This window comes from Pseudorca crassidens, chromosome 9, assembly GCF_039906515.1.
Source record: "Pseudorca crassidens isolate mPseCra1 chromosome 9, mPseCra1.hap1, whole genome shotgun sequence".
NCBI classification, from domain to species: Eukaryota; Metazoa; Chordata; class Mammalia; order Artiodactyla; family Delphinidae; genus Pseudorca; species Pseudorca crassidens.
In genome coordinates, this window is record NC_090304.1 from 9,260,334 (window position 1) to 9,278,445 (window position 18,112).

Sequence of the window (18,112 nt, forward strand, 5' to 3'; positions counted from 1 at the left end):
CAGGGCTCGAGCCCGTGTCCCCTGTATTGGCAGGCAGGTTCTTAACCACTGCGCCACCAGGGAAGCCCTACAGTGTATTTTGAATATTAGAATATTATAGATTCAAAGAAACAGATTTGTATCAATAAAAGCTTTGTGTTCTTTCCCCAATGCATATGTGTGTTTTTTTAAGAATTTATTATTATTAATTTTTTTGGCTGCATTGGGTCTTTGTTGCTGCGTGCGGGCTTTCTCTAGTTGCGGCAAGCGGTGGCTACTCTTCGTTGTGGTGTGCAGGCTTCTCATCGCGGTGGCTTCTCTTGCTGCGGAACATGGGCTCTAGGTGCACAGGCTCAGCAGTTGTGGCGCATGGGCTTAGTTGCTCCACAGCATATGGGATCTTCCCGGACCAGGGCTTGAACCCGTGCCCCCTGCATTGGCAGGTGTATTCTTAACCACTGCACCACCAGGGAAGCCCCTGCATATGTGTTTTAAATAGTTAGGGAATTCCCTGGCGGTCCAGTGGTTAGGACTCTGCACTTCCACTGCAGGGGGCATGGGTTCCGTCCCTGGACAGGGAACTAAAATCCCACATGCCAACAAAACTGAAAGCCTTTTATTTAAAAAAAAAAAAAAAAGTTAGAGTTATAGTATGTATACAACTTTACATTCTAGTCTTCCTTGAAAAAGTGTCATAAGTATTTTTCGGTGTTAGTACTCGTTTGTTCATTGGTTCAGCAAACATTTGTCGCTGCTCCTGTGAGCTAATCCTCCTGGATCTGGGAATAGGAAGAGAACGCAAGAGAACGCAAGAGGCTGCAGACTGGTGCTGGGTGAGGAGAATGAGGTTTGTTCTGGGACAGCTGAGAGGCATGAGATGCATGGTCTTAATGCTCAGAAGAGAGGGCTAAGCTAGAGATAAGGACTTGGGAGTCAGCAGCTTCTGGGTGAAACCATGGAGGTAGATGAGACTACCCAGGGACAATGGGTAAAGTGAGAATAAGGACAGGACAGCTCCCCATGGATTCCAGGCATATGTGGTGAAGGGAAGAATCTGTCCAAGAGACTGAGGAGGAAGTTTTAGGGAGATGAGAGAAAAAAGCAAAGAGATGTGAAGCTGAAGTGGAAAGAATTTTAGGGAGAAAGGGGTCGTTATTTCTTGGTGCCCCTGAGAAAGGAAGTGTGAATTAAGGATCCTCAAGCATTACTTGGATCAGGGGGCTTGGATTAATTGGATCAGTGCCAGCAATTTCAGTTGAGTGGCTCAGAAGCAATCTGGCAGTAGATTGAAACATAAAAGGGAAATAACAAAGGAGAGAAAACTTGTGTGCAATGATATGAAAAAGAAACTGAAAATTTGAAAGGATGATGTTTTTAAAATAGACCCAGATATTCTTGTGTTTGCTTCCTGCAAATGCCAGTGGATCTGGATTTGAGCACCCTCGTGAGAAACCACTGATTTAGTCCAAAGTTCTCAGTATGTAGTTTCCTGGGCCCCATCCTAGAATCTCTGAATGTGAAACCTAAGAATTTGCTTTTTTTTCTTCTGCCCACTCCTTGTGGCATGTGGGATCTTAGTTCCCCAACCAGGGGTCAAACCCCGGCTCACAGCAGTGAAAACGCTGAGTCTTAACCACGGGACCGCCAGGGAATTCCCTGGCGGTCCCGTGGTTAGGACTTCACGCTTTCACTGCTGTGGGCTCAGGTTCGATCCCTGGTCGGCGAATTAAGATCTCACAAGTCACTTGGCTTGGCAGAAAAAAAAAAAAAGAAAAAGAATCTGCGTTTTTGTTTTTGATTTGCGGTACGCGGGCCTCTCACCGTTGTGGCCTCTCCCGTTGCGGAGCACAGGCTCCGGACGCGCAGGCTCAGCGGCCATGGCTCACGGGCCCAGCCGCTCCGCGGCATGTGGGATCTTCCCGGACCGGGGCACAAACCCGTGTCCCCTGCATCGGCAGGCGGACTCTTAACCACTGCGCCACCAGGGAAGCCTGAATCTGCGTTTTTGAGACGCTCAACAGGTGATTCTTATGTTTTTCTAAGGTAGAAAAACTGCTGATGTAGTGTTAGTCATTTTCCTTTTCCCTCCAACTTGTAAACTAAAATTTTTCAAACTATAGAAAAGTTGGGAGGATAGCATAAGGAACACCTATATTCCTTTCACCTGGATTCACCAACTGTTGACATTTTATCACATTTGCTTCCTCTCACCTTTTTTTTTTTCTGAATCATTTAAAAGTAGGTGCAAACATCATGACATTTTATCCCCAGATACTTCAGCAAGCATCTGCCAAACATAGGTCTTCTCCTGAGCAGCCCCAGGACCGTTATCGAGCCTAAGAACATGAACGATTCTCCAGCACAGTCCAGCACTCAGTCCATACTCAAATTTCCCCAACTGGTCTAAAAAAAAAAGTTTTTAGCTTTTTTCCTTCAATTTAAGATTCAGCAACATTCATACATTTCATTTGATGGTTGTGTCTCTTTAGTCTGCCTTTTGTTTTTTGTGTGTGTGTGATACTTACTTTTTTTTTGAAGAGGCCAGCGTCTCTTGTACGAGGTCCTCCATGTTTATTTGTCCCCTGTTTTCCCTATGATTAAATTTAAGTTCCATGTATTTGGGAAGCCCGGGGTTATGTCTTTTATTGGTGATACCAAGTTTGGCCACTTGTTCAAGGGGGTGACCATGAGACTGAGTCATCTGTGGAGTGATGCTTTGGGTCCCTGTGAATTTCCAGTTCCTTAGCCCCCTGATGGTCCTTGCCTGATTCGTTGGTGAGAGTGTGTGTTGCAAAATGGTAATTTTCTAATTTGCTCATTCCTTCTACATTTATTAGCTGATATTCTTCCTTAAAGAAGTTTTCTGTCTTAAAATTACTATAGAATAATAGTAATTTCTTTCCTTGTATTAGATTTCATTCACAGACTCCCATTTAAAATCTTTTAGATGCCAGATTGCATTCATTGTTTTTCCACTTTTGTTAAGCAAAGCCATTATAATTGCCGATACGAATGAGCTTAATTGGGTATGAGATGACAAACGCATCCACACTGAGAAATGTAGTTATAGCCAAAAGCTAGGAAACCTGATAACTTTAGCCTCCCTGACATAAACAGGGAGCCGTGTACAATCCAGGCTCCTGTATTTGGACAGAGATTAGCTCGCCGTCCTCATGACCACCTCACCAGGACCTTGGACTTGCAGCCACTGGCCCAGCCTTTCCTCTCACTTCCTATTTGATTACCAGGCTCCACCAACTTTTCTGACCTCACAGCTCCCACAGGTGCCTGCTCCCAGCGAATCCCTTTGCAAAGACCAGGGTTTATATTTGGTTTTTAGGACTCTGCATATTCAGATTAGCTGGGATATGTTTGATTTTCCTCAGCAGTGTCTCAAGAGATTGCCATTCTTCTGAGAACTTCTCTATATCCTGAGAGACATGTTCTCCTAATATAGGGCTTTTCTTATCCCTTGACTTTCTGTCCACATCATCAAGTTTTTCTTCCTTTCTCACTCAGAACCAGGGTTTCCTTACCATAATGGTCTGTGAACTTTTCCCCCTTTTTACAAATGCAATACTGTTTACTAGACAAAAATCAATAAATACCAATGAGCAAAAAAATATAACATTTTGGATCCTCTTAGTATGGGTTGGGCACTTTATATAACTCATTTAAGATTGACAACAAACTTACGATTTGTGTTATCCTCATTTTTCCTTCCTTTGCAGTTGAGGAAAATGAAACTTGAGGTTAAATGACTGGCTTAGGGGTCATAAGCTAATAAGTTGCAGAGTTGGTTTTCAAACCACAGCCAGGACTTGTTTATATTACCCTTCCAGAGCTTTTTCTATATATCAATACAAATATATAAACATGCAGAAAATACACTTCAACAGCATTCCTTTTAATCCAGTGTCATTCTCTTTCCCCTCCTCCCGGCCCTATCCCCAGGATCGACGAGAACGTGCTGGGAGCCCAGCTGGATGTTGAGGCCGCCCACTCAGAGATCCTCAAGTACTTCCAGTCGGTCACCTCCAACCGGTGGCTTATGGTCAAAATCTTCCTCATCCTCATTGTGTTCTTCATCATCTTTGTGGTCTTCCTTGCCTGAACCCTCTCCACTCTGAGGCACTCCATGGGGGTTTGGAACCCTCCTGGGAGGGCAGGTGGCCAGAGCTGCCACTGAGCCTGTGCAGGATGCTTGGGAGAAAGGCCCTGCTTCCTTCGAACTGCTAAGAATGGCCACTGCCCCCAATCCCTCACTCCTTTCCTCTGGCCACCCTGTCCTCCCCTCCCCACCCTCCAGCCCATGAAACACACACGGTTCTGGATTTGGACTCTGCTGTGAAGTGGCTGGAAGGGAGCAGAGGCCAACTGGGGGCTCATCACGCAGGTTGTCTCCACTAGGAGATTTTTATAACCCCTCCCCAGCCTGTCGCAAAAGAAACTTCGGCAGCAAGGGGAGGTGATGTCCTTCCTCACCTTCCTGAGAGTGAGGAAAGGAAGTGAAACTGGCCCAGGGACCAACTTTCCCATCTGGATTAGAATTTGACCTCTTCTTCCTCTCTTCACCATGTGAGGCAGGGGGCCCTGTGCCCCTCGGCTGCCTGCATAACCCCAATTTTGGCTGCAGGTGACTCTCAATCTGCCATATGTGCTGCAGCCTGTTTTCTCCCAATTACAACAAGACTGTCAGCCTCACTAGCCATGTCGTCATTTTTGGGTGGGAGCGTCAGAAGGCCTAGGCAGCAAGTGGAGTGAGCCCACTGCCCAATATTATAACTGAAAGGGTTGGGCTGATGGCCCCAAGCGGCCAGGCTTTGGGCTCCATGCACACAGCTGCCTCCAGCAGGGGATAACCAAGTGCAGCAGCACTTAATTAGCATGGAAACTTCCCTTCAAAGCGGGGAGCAGGATCTCAGAGTGGGTCTCTGATGGGTGGCAACTTCAGGACCATCTCCAGAAGTATTTGGACCTGTTTTCATCTGCATCCTCCAACCAGCTGGCCCCACGTTTTCCTTGGGCTGGATGAAGCAGGAGTTCTGCCTGCTGCCAGGAGTGAAAGGTGAAGAGAAGTGTTTGTTCGCAGCTCCAGCTGAGGCTCGTGGTCCCCTCGAAGCCCCTCACCAAATCCAAGCTAGTCACACGAGAATGAAGTAGAGACCTGCCTGGAACACCTACCCTCCAGGGAGGTCAATATGCTTGTCAGTCCCGAGCAGGACCCACGACCACATCGTGCCGAGGTCACCGGAGTTCCCCCATTTCACACACCCAAAGGAAGCTCAAGTTATAGCGAGGACCATCACCATCACACTGGGCTGGCCATAGCACTTTGCGGGGGGGGGGGGTTGTCTAGGAGAGCCCAGGTCTTTCCTAGGCCTGGTGTTTTAATATTTCCTCTCCCCTTGGCCTGTGTTCAGAGGGTGGTCTTGCTTGCATCTTCACTGCCCAGTTGACCCACGATATGGGTTTAGCACAGCACATCGGTGGTGGGTGGGGCGGTCTGTGAAGACGACCAAAGCCTGACAAATGCAGTTTTTCTCATTTGACTTTGCAACTCTTCTTGGGGGAACGCAGAGATAGGAAGCTTATTTCATAAATATTTGTTGAGTTTCCGCTACGTGCTAGGTATGGTACTGAGCCAGGTGCTGGAGAAAAAAGCCATGAATTAGTCAAGTCCCTGCTCTCTTGGAGCTTACCTTCTAGTTTTCTATTTTTATAGGCGAGGAAGGCACGGCATAGATAACGCAGATGGCAAAGGGCTGGGCTGAGCTGAGACCTAAGCCCTGGCTGGATCCCCGTAGGGGTCTATGAGCGGTCACTCCCACTCCAAGGCCCTTGGTCTCCCATTCCTCGGCAGCACTTCTTGTGGCTCCTCTTCCCTGTTCCTCTTGGAATCCTGGGCTGTAGCGTCCAGCTCTGCTTGAGCCCCTACCTTTGTGGTGCTGGTCTAGCGGCGGACGGATACGAGTAGGGGGCGGGGCGAACTCGCGGTAACTCTGGGCTGCGCGAGCTCGGGTCTTAGGCGGGGCGTGCAGCGCCAAGTCCCGCCCCCGGCGCGTCTGCTCGTCGGATGCGTACGCACATGTCCCAGCGGCCCCGCCTGTTATTGTAGGACGTCGGCTGTCTGTGACGAGCTCGACCCCATAAAAGCGGTGGCACCCAGCGCAGGAGCACTTCGCCTTGGAGCGCCTAGGCGTTCGGACGTTGGGCTGGGTTGCGGCCCGCGACAGAGCCCTCCCTTTCTCGGTGTGCCATGGCGGACGAGGGGAAGTCGTACAACGGTCAGTGCCGGCCCTTGGGTTGGGGAGCGGGACGATCTGGGCTCAGCTGGGCAGCGCCGGCCTAGGCCGCAGCGCCGGGGCGTGAGGCCGCGAGGGGCCCGGCGTCCGCGGGGAGCGGCGGTGCTCGGCGCCGGCCCGGCCCAGGGCGAGGCAGCCCGGGGGTTTGGCTGAACTTGAGGGTGGGTGCCCGACTTGTTAATTCCGGAATCCTGGCGTTGCGAGCACCTGCGGCTCGAAGCCGGTGGCTCGGCAGCGTGGTGATGAGATTCCTTTGAACTTTGTGGATGGTTGATACCTGTCAGTTCAATTCGGCTGCCAGACTCTTTAATGTGAGTCGGTGCCCTGCTCTTGGGCCGCTGGTGCCCTATTTTCTACCGCGCGTCCAGTCGGTCTTGCCCCCTTCCCCTCCCCCCCCACCCGCCGCGGCTTTGGCTTAATATTTTAGACCTACACACTAACTCGATGTTCTAGTCCGAACACTACATTGGGTTTTAGTCCAGAGTAGTGGTTAAAAGCACACGACAGCCGAGGTTTCAATCCTGAGTTGGCTATGCCAATCTTGAGTGAGTTAAACACTCAGGCCTGATTTTCCACCCCTTTAATAAGGATAGAAACAGTACCTACCCCCTGAGTTTGTCTCCGTGTGTGCGTTAAAACGAGATGGTTCGTGTCAAGTGCCTGGAGCATAGTGCCTGGCATTGGAGAAAGCCCTCAATGAACGTTAGCTGCGCTTTCTATTCATTTATTATTTTTTCCCTAGGGTCATTTCTTGAGGTTCATTGTTTGCAGAGTATTACGCATTAGACAGACCTTTTTGGGGAATCATGCGTCTTTTTTAAGAAGCCATTCCTACCCACCAGGGTTCAGAGGATCATATTCCTGGAGAACATTTGAGGACCCTTGGTGAAACACCCTAGCTGCCACTAGAACCTGAATTTAGGAGTTGTCTCCTGAGTTAAGAGGCATTTCTGACCAAGGAAACAAAGAGCTCACTCCCTAAACTTCAGAGTGGCAGTTTGAGAATAAGGCTTTCAAAAGAAGCTCTTAAATTGGTCATATTTGTAACTGATGTTTGTACTGTATAGGCAAAAGAGGTATTGTTTATTGAAAGCTAATGTAATCATTGTGATTGGTTTTCTGAGATGTGAGAGAGGTCACCTTGGGATTAAGTAGATTTGGGTGGGCTGACAGAAAGCTGATTTCAGGTGACTTTCAGGGAGTCTGAGTTGTGTCCAGTTACACTTGGGTCACTCACACTTCCACATTCACTTCAGAGTGGCAGTTTAAGAACAAGAATTTTATTTATTTAGTTTTTTTTAGTAAGGTTGATTTACAGTATTATGTTAGTTTCAGGTATATGACATAGTGATTCAGTATTTGATAAATTCGATTCCATTAAAAGTTATTACAAAGTAATGGCTGTCACTGCCCATGCTGTACAATGTATCCTTGTTGCTTATCCATTGTATATTTAGTAGTTTGTATCTCTTAATCCCATAACCTTATCTTGCCCCTCCCCACTTCCGTCTCCCCAGTGGTAACCACTAGTTTGTTATCTATATCTGTGAGACTGTTTCTGTTTTGCTGAATATATTTATTTTTTAGATTCCACATGTAGGTGCTATCATACAATAATTGTCTTTTTCTGTCTGACTTATTTCACTAAGCATAATACCCTCCAAGTCCATTCATGGTGTTGCAGTGGCAAAATTTCATTCTTTTTTATGACTGAGTAGTATTTCATTCTTTTTTATGACTGAGTAGTATTCATCTCCTCCTGAGTCTGTTGTGTATATATGTACCCCATCTTCTTTATCCATTAGTCTCTTGATGGACACTTGGGTTGCTTCCATATCTTGGCCACTGTAAATAGTGCTGCTATGAACTTTGGTATGCATGTATCTTTATTTTTCCCCCCTGAACACAAGTGAAGCTCATATGGTATATAACACAGGGAACTCTACTCAGTGCTCTGTGGTTACCTAAATGGGAAGGAAATCCAAAAAAGAGGGGATATATGTATACATATAGCTGATTCACTTTGCTGTACAGTAGAAACTAACACAGCATTGTAAAGCAATTAAACTCCAATAAAAATTTAAAGATTTTAAAAAAAAGCAAGTGAAGCTTATATGTTTTCTTCCCTTTTTCTTAGTTTTGATGTTTTCCTTTTTTTTTAATTTTTAGTTTACATTAGCGTATAGTTGATTTACAATGTTGTGTTAGTTTCAGGCGTACAGCAAAGTGATTTAGTTATACATATATCTATTTTTCAGATTCTTTTCCCATATAGGTTATTTCAGAGTTTTGAGTAGAGTTTCCTGTGCTCTATGGTAGGTCCTTGTTGATTATCTGTTTTATATATAGTAGTGTGTATATGTTAATCCCAACCTCTTAATTTATGCATGTATCTTTTTGAGTTAGTATTTTTTGTTTTTTCCAGATATATAACCAGGAGTGGAATTGCTGGATCATATGGTAGCTCTATTTTTAGTTTTTTGAAGAGAGAACAAGACCTAAAAGAAGCCCTTAAATTGGTCATATTTGTAACTGATGTCTGTGCTATATAGGCAAAAGAAGTATTGTTTACTGAGAGCTGATGTAATTATTTGTGATTGTGATGTAACTATTGTGACTGATCAAATTTTCAGTGAGGGTAGACTTAGGGAATGAACTTATGGTTACTAGGGGGGAAGGGTGGGGGGGCAGGGATAGTTAGGGAGTTTGGAATTGACGTGTACACACTGCTCTATTTAAAATGGATAACCAACGAGGACATACTGTATAGCACAGGGAACTCTGCTCAGTATTCTCTAACAACCGAATTGGGAAAAAAATTTGAAAAGGAATAGATAACATTTATATGTATAACTGAATTACTTTGTTGTACACCTGAAACTAACACAACGTTGTTAATCAGCTATACTCCAATATAAAATTAAAAGTTAAAAAAAATTTTGAGTGGGATTAAGTAGATTTGGGAGGCTGAGAAAAGCAGACTTCAGATGACTTTCAGGGGCTCTGAGTTGTATCCAGTTAAACTTGGGACACTCTCACTTCCACATTCTGCTTCTTCTTTCTATAGTTCCAGTTTCTGCTTCATTTTTCTAAAGACTTTACACAGTTTTCCAATCATTTTCCCCTGTTGCTGCCATCCCACGGAGAGGGTTCTTTCCCTGGACAGGCAGAAGAGTTTGCACGGAGGTGGTCTCTGTAGTGAGTGTGTATCTCATCTGATAGTGCCGGGTGCCGGATGCTGTGGTTGCCAGGCAAGGTAGCTGAACCAGTGATGTATTTTCTCATTTAAAATTCTGTTCCCAACCCCAGAGCACGATGATCGTGTTGGTTTCCCTCAAAGAAGAAAGAAAGGCCGGGGCCCCTTCCGGTGGAAGTATGGTGAGGGGAACCGGAGGTCTGGAAGAGGAGGTTTCGTTGTTCGGTCTTCCCGCCTTGAGGAAGAGAACAGAGATGTGGCAATGAGCGATGCCCAGGATGTTTCCCGAGTACGATAGTAAGTAACCAGTTGATCTGGTTTGAATTTATCGACCCCCTCATTTATGTAGCCGTCTTACTGTCCATGTCATTTCTCTTCCCGCCTGGAAGAGAGAGAAATGCCAGGACCTGCTTAATGGTTGAGCAGTCTTAGTTGTGGTCCTGGTAACAGTGCAGGAAAGTCTTTGAGAAGACACTCCTGACCTTTCTGAGTGTTTTATTCTCTCCCTCCCCACAGCAACCCCTATGCTGCACGACCCAACCGTAGGGGTGATAATTGGCACGAGCGGTCTCGAATTCATGTTACTGTGCCTCTGCGGAGAGATAGAGCTCCTCCAGAGAGGGGAGGGGCTGGCACCAGCCAGGATGGGACCTCAAAGAACTGGTTTAAGATTACAGTGAGTACCTTGGAAAGTACATGGTGCAGGGGAGCTATAGGGGGCTGGGCTCAGAGTTAAGGTGTTTACTTTTCACATTAAAAAATCAGTGTTCTCAGCTGTTAACTCCACAATCAGGTAACCATTCTTTCTCCTAAGAGTCAATATCTTAGAACACCTAAGAGCAGGTTCAGAAAAGGAGAAGGGGACAGGTAGGACGGGGAGGCCATCTAAAGGGAAATGTGGTAACTGCGGTTGGGAGGTGGAATAACGCCTCCACATGTCTCCATCTGACTCAAGCTGAGTGTGGAGCTGGGGGTCCCTTGAGTTCTCTCAGGGGCAGGCAGGTTATAAATGATGTCTTGGAACTTTTAGAATCAAACAATTTGAATCTTTTGAGGAATAATAAGTATAAATGGACAGAAAGGAGGTTAAGGAGTTCGTGTTTGGCTTGAGTAGAAACCCTTTTTCTTGGCCACACCATGCAGCTTGTGGGATCTTCTTAGTTCCCCCACCTGGGATTGAACCCGGACCACCAGGGAGTTCCCAGAAAACCTTTTTTTTTTTTAAATATTTATTTGGCTGCACCGGGTCTTAGATGTGGCATGCGGGATCTAGTTCCCTGACCAGGGATCGAACCTGGGCCCCCAGCATTGGGAGCGAGGAGTCTTAACCACTGGACCGCCAGGGAAGTCCCCCCAGAAACCCTTTAATTGACCGTTTCTTCAGAGCTTGGCAGATGATACGAAAGGAGGGCTAGAGTGGGTCTGCTGTTCAGTATTAGTTATGTGTTGTTCCCTTCTCTTCTCTTTCTCTCATCTAGATTCCTTATGGCAGGAAATATGACAAGTCATGGCTCCTGAGCATGATCCAGAGCAAGTGCAGCATCCCTTTCACTCCCATTGAGGTAAGAGAAGGCCCAGGTGTGTGGCTGGGGACCAAGGAGCAGGTGGAGGTACCATCTGCACGGGGGTGCTCTGGGCTCCCAAGTCCAATGCTGTTGTTTTCTCTTCTTGCAGTTTCACTATGAAAACACACGGGCCCTGTTTTTTGTTGAGGATGCCAGTACTGCCTCTGCATTGAAGGCTGTCAACTATAAGATTTTGGATCGGGAGAACCGCAGGGTATGTGTGAAGGGCCTGGCTTGGTTGGGGGTGGGGATTGGTGCTCAGGGCATGGACTGGGTCTTGGTCCTGGGGCTTAGGCCTCCCTGGAGTTCACCGTGCCCATGCGTGTCTCCCCTGCAGATATCTATCATCATCAACTCCTCTCTTCCACCCCACACTGTGCAGAACGAACTGAAGCCAGAGCAAGCAGAGCAGCTAAAGGTGAGGCAGCCGCAAGGGATGGGTGCTTCCACCCGAGTCCTGCCAGTTCTCACCCTCCACCCATGCCCACACGCGACTCCAGTGACCGCTGAATCCTTTGTATTCCTCTGTAGCTGGTCATGAGCAAACGATACGATGGCTCCCAGCAAGCACTTGACCTCAAGGGCCTCCGTTCAGACCCAGGTACGGTTGATAGCAGTAATTCTCAGATGGGTGGCGGCAGAGGGGGATCTGTCAGGCAGGGAACATTTGAGGCTGGTTTGGTGGGAACGCTGGCCTGGGTGAGCCCTCTCAGACTTCCCTTTCCTTCCTGAAGATTTGGTGGCCCAGAACATTGATGTTGTCCTGAATCGTAGAAGCTGTATGGCAGCCACCCTGCGAATCATTGAAGAGAACATCCCTGAGGTGAGGCCTTTGTCCCACTAGGTGGGAGGAAGCAGGGTGGGATAGATAGATAGATAGGATGGGGTTGGGAGGCAGGTTTGTTTCAGATTCCCTTGCTGCTGGTGCTTCCTCTAAATTCTTCTCTCCCCACAGCTGTTGTCCTTAAACTTGAGCAATAACAAGCTGTACAGGCTGGATGACTTGTCCAGCATTGTGCAGAAAGCACCCAATCTAAAGATCCTCGATCTTTCTGGAAATGAGGTGAGACTGAGAGCCTGTTTGTGTTTTGGATGGGGTGGGCAGAGGGTGGAGAGAGCTTGCCTGGTGGCAGCAAGAGGCGAGGGAGGGCATTTAAGGGATGAGGTGGGGCTTGGGGGTGGGAGGAATCTAGCTGGCTCCCTTTACCAGCATGTCTTTCCCGCCTTTTCTCCCCATCCTTTGCAGCTAAAGTCTGAGCGGGAGTTGGACAAGATAAAAGGGCTGAAGCTAGAAGAGCTGTGGCTTGACAGAAACACCCTGTGTGATACCTTTCGAGACCAGTCCACCTACATCAGGTCAGTTTTAACCTCTGTCTCCCCTCCTGGGAACCTTCACCCCCTAGGAGGCTGAGCTGATGCACCCTGACCAGTGCCCGTCTGCAGATGTGCAGCCCTGAGCTGGAACCACCTGTCCTTGGGGAGGATCATGTGCTCCTCCCGTTTGTCCATCCGTGACACCCAGCTTTGCCCCAGGCCTCCTTTCCTTTCTTCTCACCTGTCTGCCTGTTTGCTGGTTCTGTGGCTTTTCTCCTTCCTTCCTGAACACAGGGTTTTCTACACTCCCCCTACCCTGTTGTTCCATGAAGAGCAGCTCCCTTTTTTACCGTGGCTAGGGGGCATATCTTTATATCATGCCCCATACATGGAGTTGCTTTGAGCCAAGAGCCTGGTATCCCTGGGCAGAGAAAGCCCTCCCTCCCTGGGACTTCCTGCTGATGGAAGTTCTTCCTTCCTCTGTCCTGCAACGGCCCCTCTTGCCCTTTTGCCAAGAGGCGCTCTCTTCTCACAATCTCCTTGCCCAAGGCTGGTGCCTGGGCTTTCCTGCCCACACTGAGGTTGAGGCCTCCTGGTGGCTGGTGCCGTGCAATCGGTCTCTCTTGCCCAGTGCTGTAAGCTGGGCCCTCCCTGGAGGAGAAACCTGGGTTCCCGAAGACATGTGACCAGAGCCGGGGCCCCGCCAGTTGGCGAGGGAATCCCAGGGCAGGTGCTGGGCGTGGAGGCCACGGGGGCATAGGCTACCAAGGTGACAGAGAACTGACCTTCTCTGGGGGCGCTGCACCTCGCTCACTCGCACACCTCACATCTCCCTGCTTGGCCCCGGAGGATGGCTGGTTAGCCAGAGACGGGTAAGATTCCTCAGGGAAGGAACAACCTAAGACAGGCACAGTCGCAGAGGGGCCATCAGGAGAGAACTTGGGGGCCAACAGAGGTGGGGCACAGACCCTCACCCCCCCAACTTTGCAGGGGCCTGAACCCTCACCCCTTCTGAGGGAGGTCTCCTGTCCCCATGGCTGCTTCGCTTCCCACGCCCAGCTCAGATGGGAACCCAGGTAGCAGACAAGAGACCTGGCCAATAGCAGCTGCTCTCCCGCCGCAGCAGGGCTTTGTTTCCCATTTCCTCCGTGGACCACAGGGAAGAGGGAGCTGAAAGAAAGGGCTGTGTCAGGTGGCTTCTTCCTTTGTTCTCCCTCTTCTTTCTAAATGACTCTTTGCCGTGTAGTGCTTTCGCTTTTCCTTTGCTTTCTCTTTCCTCTTTCTCTCTCCTCGCCAGTATCGGCCCCGTCTCCTTGGCTCCTTCCTCTCCTGCCTTTTCTCTCTCTTCTCCGTTTCGTCCCCTCGCTGCTTCCTTGGCCTCATCTCCTCCTGAGCCCTGCCTTGCTCATCTCCCTGCCCCAACATCCTGTGCCATTTCTGCGGTGTGTTCTGGTCTTGGCCGTGGCCAGACCTGGCAGAAGTGATGGATACCTGTTGAGGCAGTGGAGCCCCTGGGCTCCCACCCCATTCCCTCCTCCCGGGGGCTGCACAGGTGAGTAGGTGGAAGGTAAGGGGGGTAGGGAGGGAAAGGAGGTCCTGGCTTAAAGCCTGGGCCGGGAGTGCTGCTTCTGTGGCGTGTTCAGAGTCACTCAGAGAAGAGAGGGTCGTCCTCCGAGGCAGTCATTTCTGGTGCCCAGGAGAGGTGGGGAGTTGGGGCCATTTTTCCTGGAGCTCAGAGGCTGGGAAAGAGTGAGGACAAGAGGGTGGGATGGGCTGTCCCTCGGGCATTGGTATATTCACCCCTAGAGCAGCCCAGGAGGCACGGTGGCTCTGAAACATCACTCATTTCTGTCCCATTCTTGACAGCGCCGTTCGAGAGCGATTTCCCAAATTATTACGCCTGGTAAGTACCTAACTTTTTTCATTCTCTTCTAAGGAGCATAGCATCTCGCACCCTCAAAGTCTTGCCTAACGTGTTTGTATGATCACTGATTTGGGGACATGGAGCCCTTTGAGAATCTGACAAAGTCTCTAATCCTTTTTTTTTTTTTTTTTTCCCCTGGTTGTGGGGTGGGGGGAATCAAGCCATTTTATTGAGGACCTTTGAGGGAGGGTTGAAGGGCCGGTAGAACAATGAGATCTGACATCCTTCTCCCAGCTGGGATCTCCCCAGCTTCACAGTCGCTGAAAATATAATCATTCTTCCCAGAAAAACACCTGTAGACAAAAGTTGCATCTATCAGGATTCATGGACCCTTGCCATGTCTCTTTGACACTTGACCTGTGACCCCTCACTCTTAGTTCTCCCATCTGAGTGCTCATCCAGCCTTTTCTGTCTGGTTTATATCGTCGGCTGTCACTTTCTTTCTGCAGGACGGCCATGAGTTACCCCCACCGATTGCCTTTGACATTGAAGCCCCCACAGTGTTACCTCCCTGCAAGGTGAGTGGAGGGGGCCGCAGTTGGGGGCACAAGAGTTAGCGCTCACGTTGGGAGAGTCCTGGTTACGTGGTCCTAATACCTGTTTGATTCCAGGGAAGCTACTTTGGAACAGAGACCCTGAAGAATCTGGTCCTGCACTTCTTGCAGCAGTGAGTATCTCAGGTCACCTCAGGCTGGGGGGCGGTGGGCTAGCCCCAGCACAGCTCGCTCTCGGGAGCTGTCGGTCACTGTGCGGCCCCAGATTGTGGAGCTCAGGCTTTCCCTTTTGTTTTCCTCGTAGGTACTATGCGATATATGACTCCGGAGACCGGCAGCAGCTCCTGGATGCCTACCACGATGGGGCCTGCTGCTCCCTGAGTATTCCTTTCACCCCCCAGAACCCTGCCCGGTGAGTGTCACATCCCAGAACCTGCCCAGGACCAGAGTTTCTCAGCAAATACAGGCCAGCACGTGCGCATGCACACCGTTCTGACCACTGCCTCCTTTTTCTCCTGTTCCCCCCAGAAGCAACTTAGCTGAGTACTTCAAAGATAGTAGGAATGTGAAGAAGCTTAAAGACCCTAGTAAGTGTGTGATGTGAGCAGAACAGGTTGGGAAAAGGGGATGGGAAGGGGCTGAGTGTGGGCTGAGTGTGGCAGCTGCTCACCTTGGCTTCCCCTCCTCCCACAGCCCTGCGGTTCCGGCTGCTAAAGCACACACGTCTCAATGTTGTGGCCTTCCTCAATGAGTTGCCCAAAACTCAGCATGACGTCAGTTCCTTCGTGGTAGACATAAGCGCCCAGACAGTGAGCACCTATGTCTTCCTTGGCAGAAGGGCGGAATTGGGGAAGGGGCGGTTAAGAGGCAGGGAGGACTCGGGCTCTGGCTGGGAGCCTACGTGGTACCTGATGCTGCTGCTTCTCTTTCAGAGCACGTTGCTGTGTTTTTCTGTCAATGGGGTCTTCAAAGAAGGTGAGGGTCTTTGGAGTGCCGAGTTTGCAGAGTGGTCCCTTTCCCAGCTAGTCGTTCTCAGCACTCTTAGCTTCCCAGCTACCTTCTCTTCTCTCTTCTTCCTTGACCTCCTTCTCTCATTCTTCCCCCCAAGCCTACCCTCTCCACCTGTCTTTTCCTGTCTGGGATATGGGAAAAGCCTGAGGTTTAGAAGGACACAGACTTTGGAGTCAGGCAGGTCTGAGCTTCCATCGCAACTTTGGTCCTCTGTGTCTGTGGGCAATTTACATTACCTCTGAGCCTGAGTCTTTATTTGTGAAAGGAAGGGGGTTAGTAATAGCCATCTCACAGTGTTGTGGTGAGTAAGTGAAGTGATGTACAAGATGCTTGACACCGGGCCTGGCACACACACACTCCACTAGTGGGATAACAGCGTTGTTGTTATTACTGTCCTCCCTGACCTCTGATACTCCTCCCCACTGTGCTCCCCTGTGCACACATAATCATCCCTGTCTGGCCCACTTAGGGTTCTTTGTATCAAATAAGACCATGATTTTTGAGAAGCTGTTTGAAAACATAAAACATGAGTGACTCTGACAGGTTGTCACCATTGTTATCATTGCAGTGGATGGAAAATCTCGGGACTCTTTGCGAGCCTTTACCCGGACATTCGTCGCTGTTCCTGCCAGCAATTCAGGGTGAGTGTTGGACTTACCGTATGGGGTCCCAGTCCCAATCCATGGCCACCACTGTGAAGATTGGGGAGGGTGGAGTCGGTCCTCTGGGTATCTTCAGACATTCAGAAAGGCAGGGGGTGATCAGAGGAGGGTCACATAGTGGTGACGAGCTTGGCTCTGGAGTCCAGCTGTCTGGGGTTTTCATCCTGGCTCCACCACTTCTAGCTTAGGGCAAGTTTCCTCATTTGAAAAGTGGTTTAACAATATTCACTTCCTAAGTCTGTTGTGAGGATAAATGAGTGTTGGGGGAGAATGTATAATTCTAGTGTGTTTGGTAGATAATCCCATACATGGAGTCCATGGGAAAGGGAGGAAATGAAAAAGGGACCTCGTGGGTATTGAAAGGATCTGAGTGTCAAGTGAGAATAGGAATGATGTTGGGAGGATGAGGTTATCTGTCTGTCTGTCCAGCTGTCTCAGGTGCTTTTTGTCCCCAAGGTTGTGCATCGTAAATGATGAGCTATTTGTGCGGAATGCCAGTCCTGATGAGATCCAAAGAGCCTTTGCCATGCCTGCACCCACACCTTCTTCCAGCCCAGTGCCCACCCTCTCCCCAGAGCAGCAGGAAATGGTGCAGGCATTCTCTACCCAGTCTGGCATGAACCTTGAGTGGTCCCAGAAGTGAGTACTGGACATGTGTAGGAATAAGGGTGAACTGGGGTAGGGCTGCTGGTGAATAATGACTGCCCCTAAAATTTTTAAAGCCAGAACTTTTTTTATTACTTAAAGAAAAAAAAAAGACGGTCCATAAAAAAATTTTCTCTATGCATACATTAGCATAACATTTAAAGTCAAAATGAAGTCCCTCTTTTATACTGTTCTGCAACATACTTTACTTATCCCATGAACATCTTTCCCTATTAGTATAAAACTCACCTTAGTCTCATTTCTGTTAGCTATTTAATAGAAATAGATAGCTATTTAATATTTCTTTGTAATCGAAAGACCATTGATAGATGGATTTTTACCAACTTTTCACTTGTATAAAGAGTGCAAGAATGTATGTAATTGTTGGTGTTTCCATAGAACGGATGTTGAAGTGGCATTTAGAGATCAGGGTGACTGCGTCTTGGTTCTAATGGAGGTGCCTGTTCTTGCCCTACTCCAGGTGCCTTCAGGACAACAACTGGGACTACACCAGATCTGCCCAGGCCTTTACTCATCTCAAGGTAAAGTTTGGGAATAGGTGGCTAAAAGAGATTTCCAGGCCTTCAAGAGGGTCACGTAGGCTTGGGACGCGGGCATGGGCCACCTGGCTCTACTGACCTTTTATTTTTTCTCTAAGGCCAAGGGTGAGATTCCAGAAGTGGCATTCATAAAGTAATCCATAGTCATGCCCCAGAAGATCCCTGTAAATAGCCCTCGTCTGTCCTGATGTCTCCTCTTCGGCCCCTGTGACTGTGACTGCTGGATCCCTCTCCTTACCTGCCTTCTTGAAGACTTCGGGAAGATTGAGCCTCCCTGGTGCCAGGAAGCCAAAGCTTACTTTGTAGAACTGACACTAAACTACCCGAAGGACTTAGGTGCTTTGTGTACTTATCCCAGGATCCTCCCTACTTTTTAAGATAAAGAGTGATACTGTATTTTGTGTCCAGTGTGCTGGGTTATTTTAGCCTTGCCCTTCGCAAGCGCGGGCGGGGCCGA

General features: G+C 48.7%; 2 protein-coding genes across 6 annotated transcripts in view; both read left to right on the forward strand.

Moving 5' to 3' along the window:
* The window catches only part of STX5 (syntaxin 5), a 28,498-nt gene extending 23,815 nt beyond the window's left edge, over positions 1-4,683 (forward strand). For all 4 annotated transcript variants that reach the window (XM_067748685.1, XM_067748684.1, XM_067748682.1 and 1 more), the window contains one exon: positions 3,934-4,683. In XM_067748685.1, coding sequence (XP_067604786.1) covers positions 3,934-4,093 — 160 coding nt within the window. In that variant the 3' untranslated portion in view covers positions 4,094-4,683. The remainder of the gene's footprint in view (positions 1-3,933) is intronic.
* A 1,370-nt stretch (positions 4,684-6,053) lies between these two features.
* Positions 6,054-18,051, forward strand: NXF1 (nuclear RNA export factor 1). 2 transcript variants are annotated; one of them, XM_067748681.1, is made up of 21 exons: positions 6,060-6,266; positions 9,594-9,777; positions 9,997-10,156; positions 10,959-11,042; positions 11,155-11,259; positions 11,383-11,463; positions 11,577-11,646; positions 11,780-11,868; positions 12,001-12,108; positions 12,292-12,401; positions 14,226-14,262; positions 14,733-14,801; positions 14,895-14,950; positions 15,082-15,189; positions 15,306-15,364; positions 15,471-15,586; positions 15,710-15,752; positions 16,357-16,429; positions 16,907-17,089; positions 17,577-17,637; positions 17,754-18,051. In XM_067748681.1, exons 1-21 carry the CDS (start codon positions 6,239-6,241, stop codon positions 17,790-17,792), a joined length of 1,863 nt encoding a protein of 620 aa, XP_067604782.1. In that variant the 5' UTR covers positions 6,060-6,238; the 3' UTR covers positions 17,793-18,051. The 2 variants fall into 2 exon arrangements, 1 of the variants encoding a protein (XP_067604782.1); XR_010945995.1 differs by lacking the exons at positions 14,895-14,950; positions 15,082-15,189; positions 15,306-15,364; ... (4 more) ...; positions 17,577-17,637; positions 17,754-18,051 and having other exon boundaries at positions 6,054-6,266; positions 12,292-13,911; positions 14,733-14,800.
* Positions 18,052-18,112: the final 61 nt, after the last annotated feature.

Coding starts and splice junctions, on each gene's coding strand:
- NXF1 (XM_067748681.1), top strand. CDS start 6,239: ATGGCGGACGAGGGGAAGTCGTACAACG. Junction 11,464..11,576: donor AGCAAGCAGAGCAGCTAAAG/GTGAGGCAGCCG, acceptor ATTCCTCTGTAG/CTGGTCATGAGCAAACGATA. Junction 12,402..14,225: donor GACCAGTCCACCTACATCAG/GTCAGTTTTAAC, acceptor CATTCTTGACAG/CGCCGTTCGAGAGCGATTTC.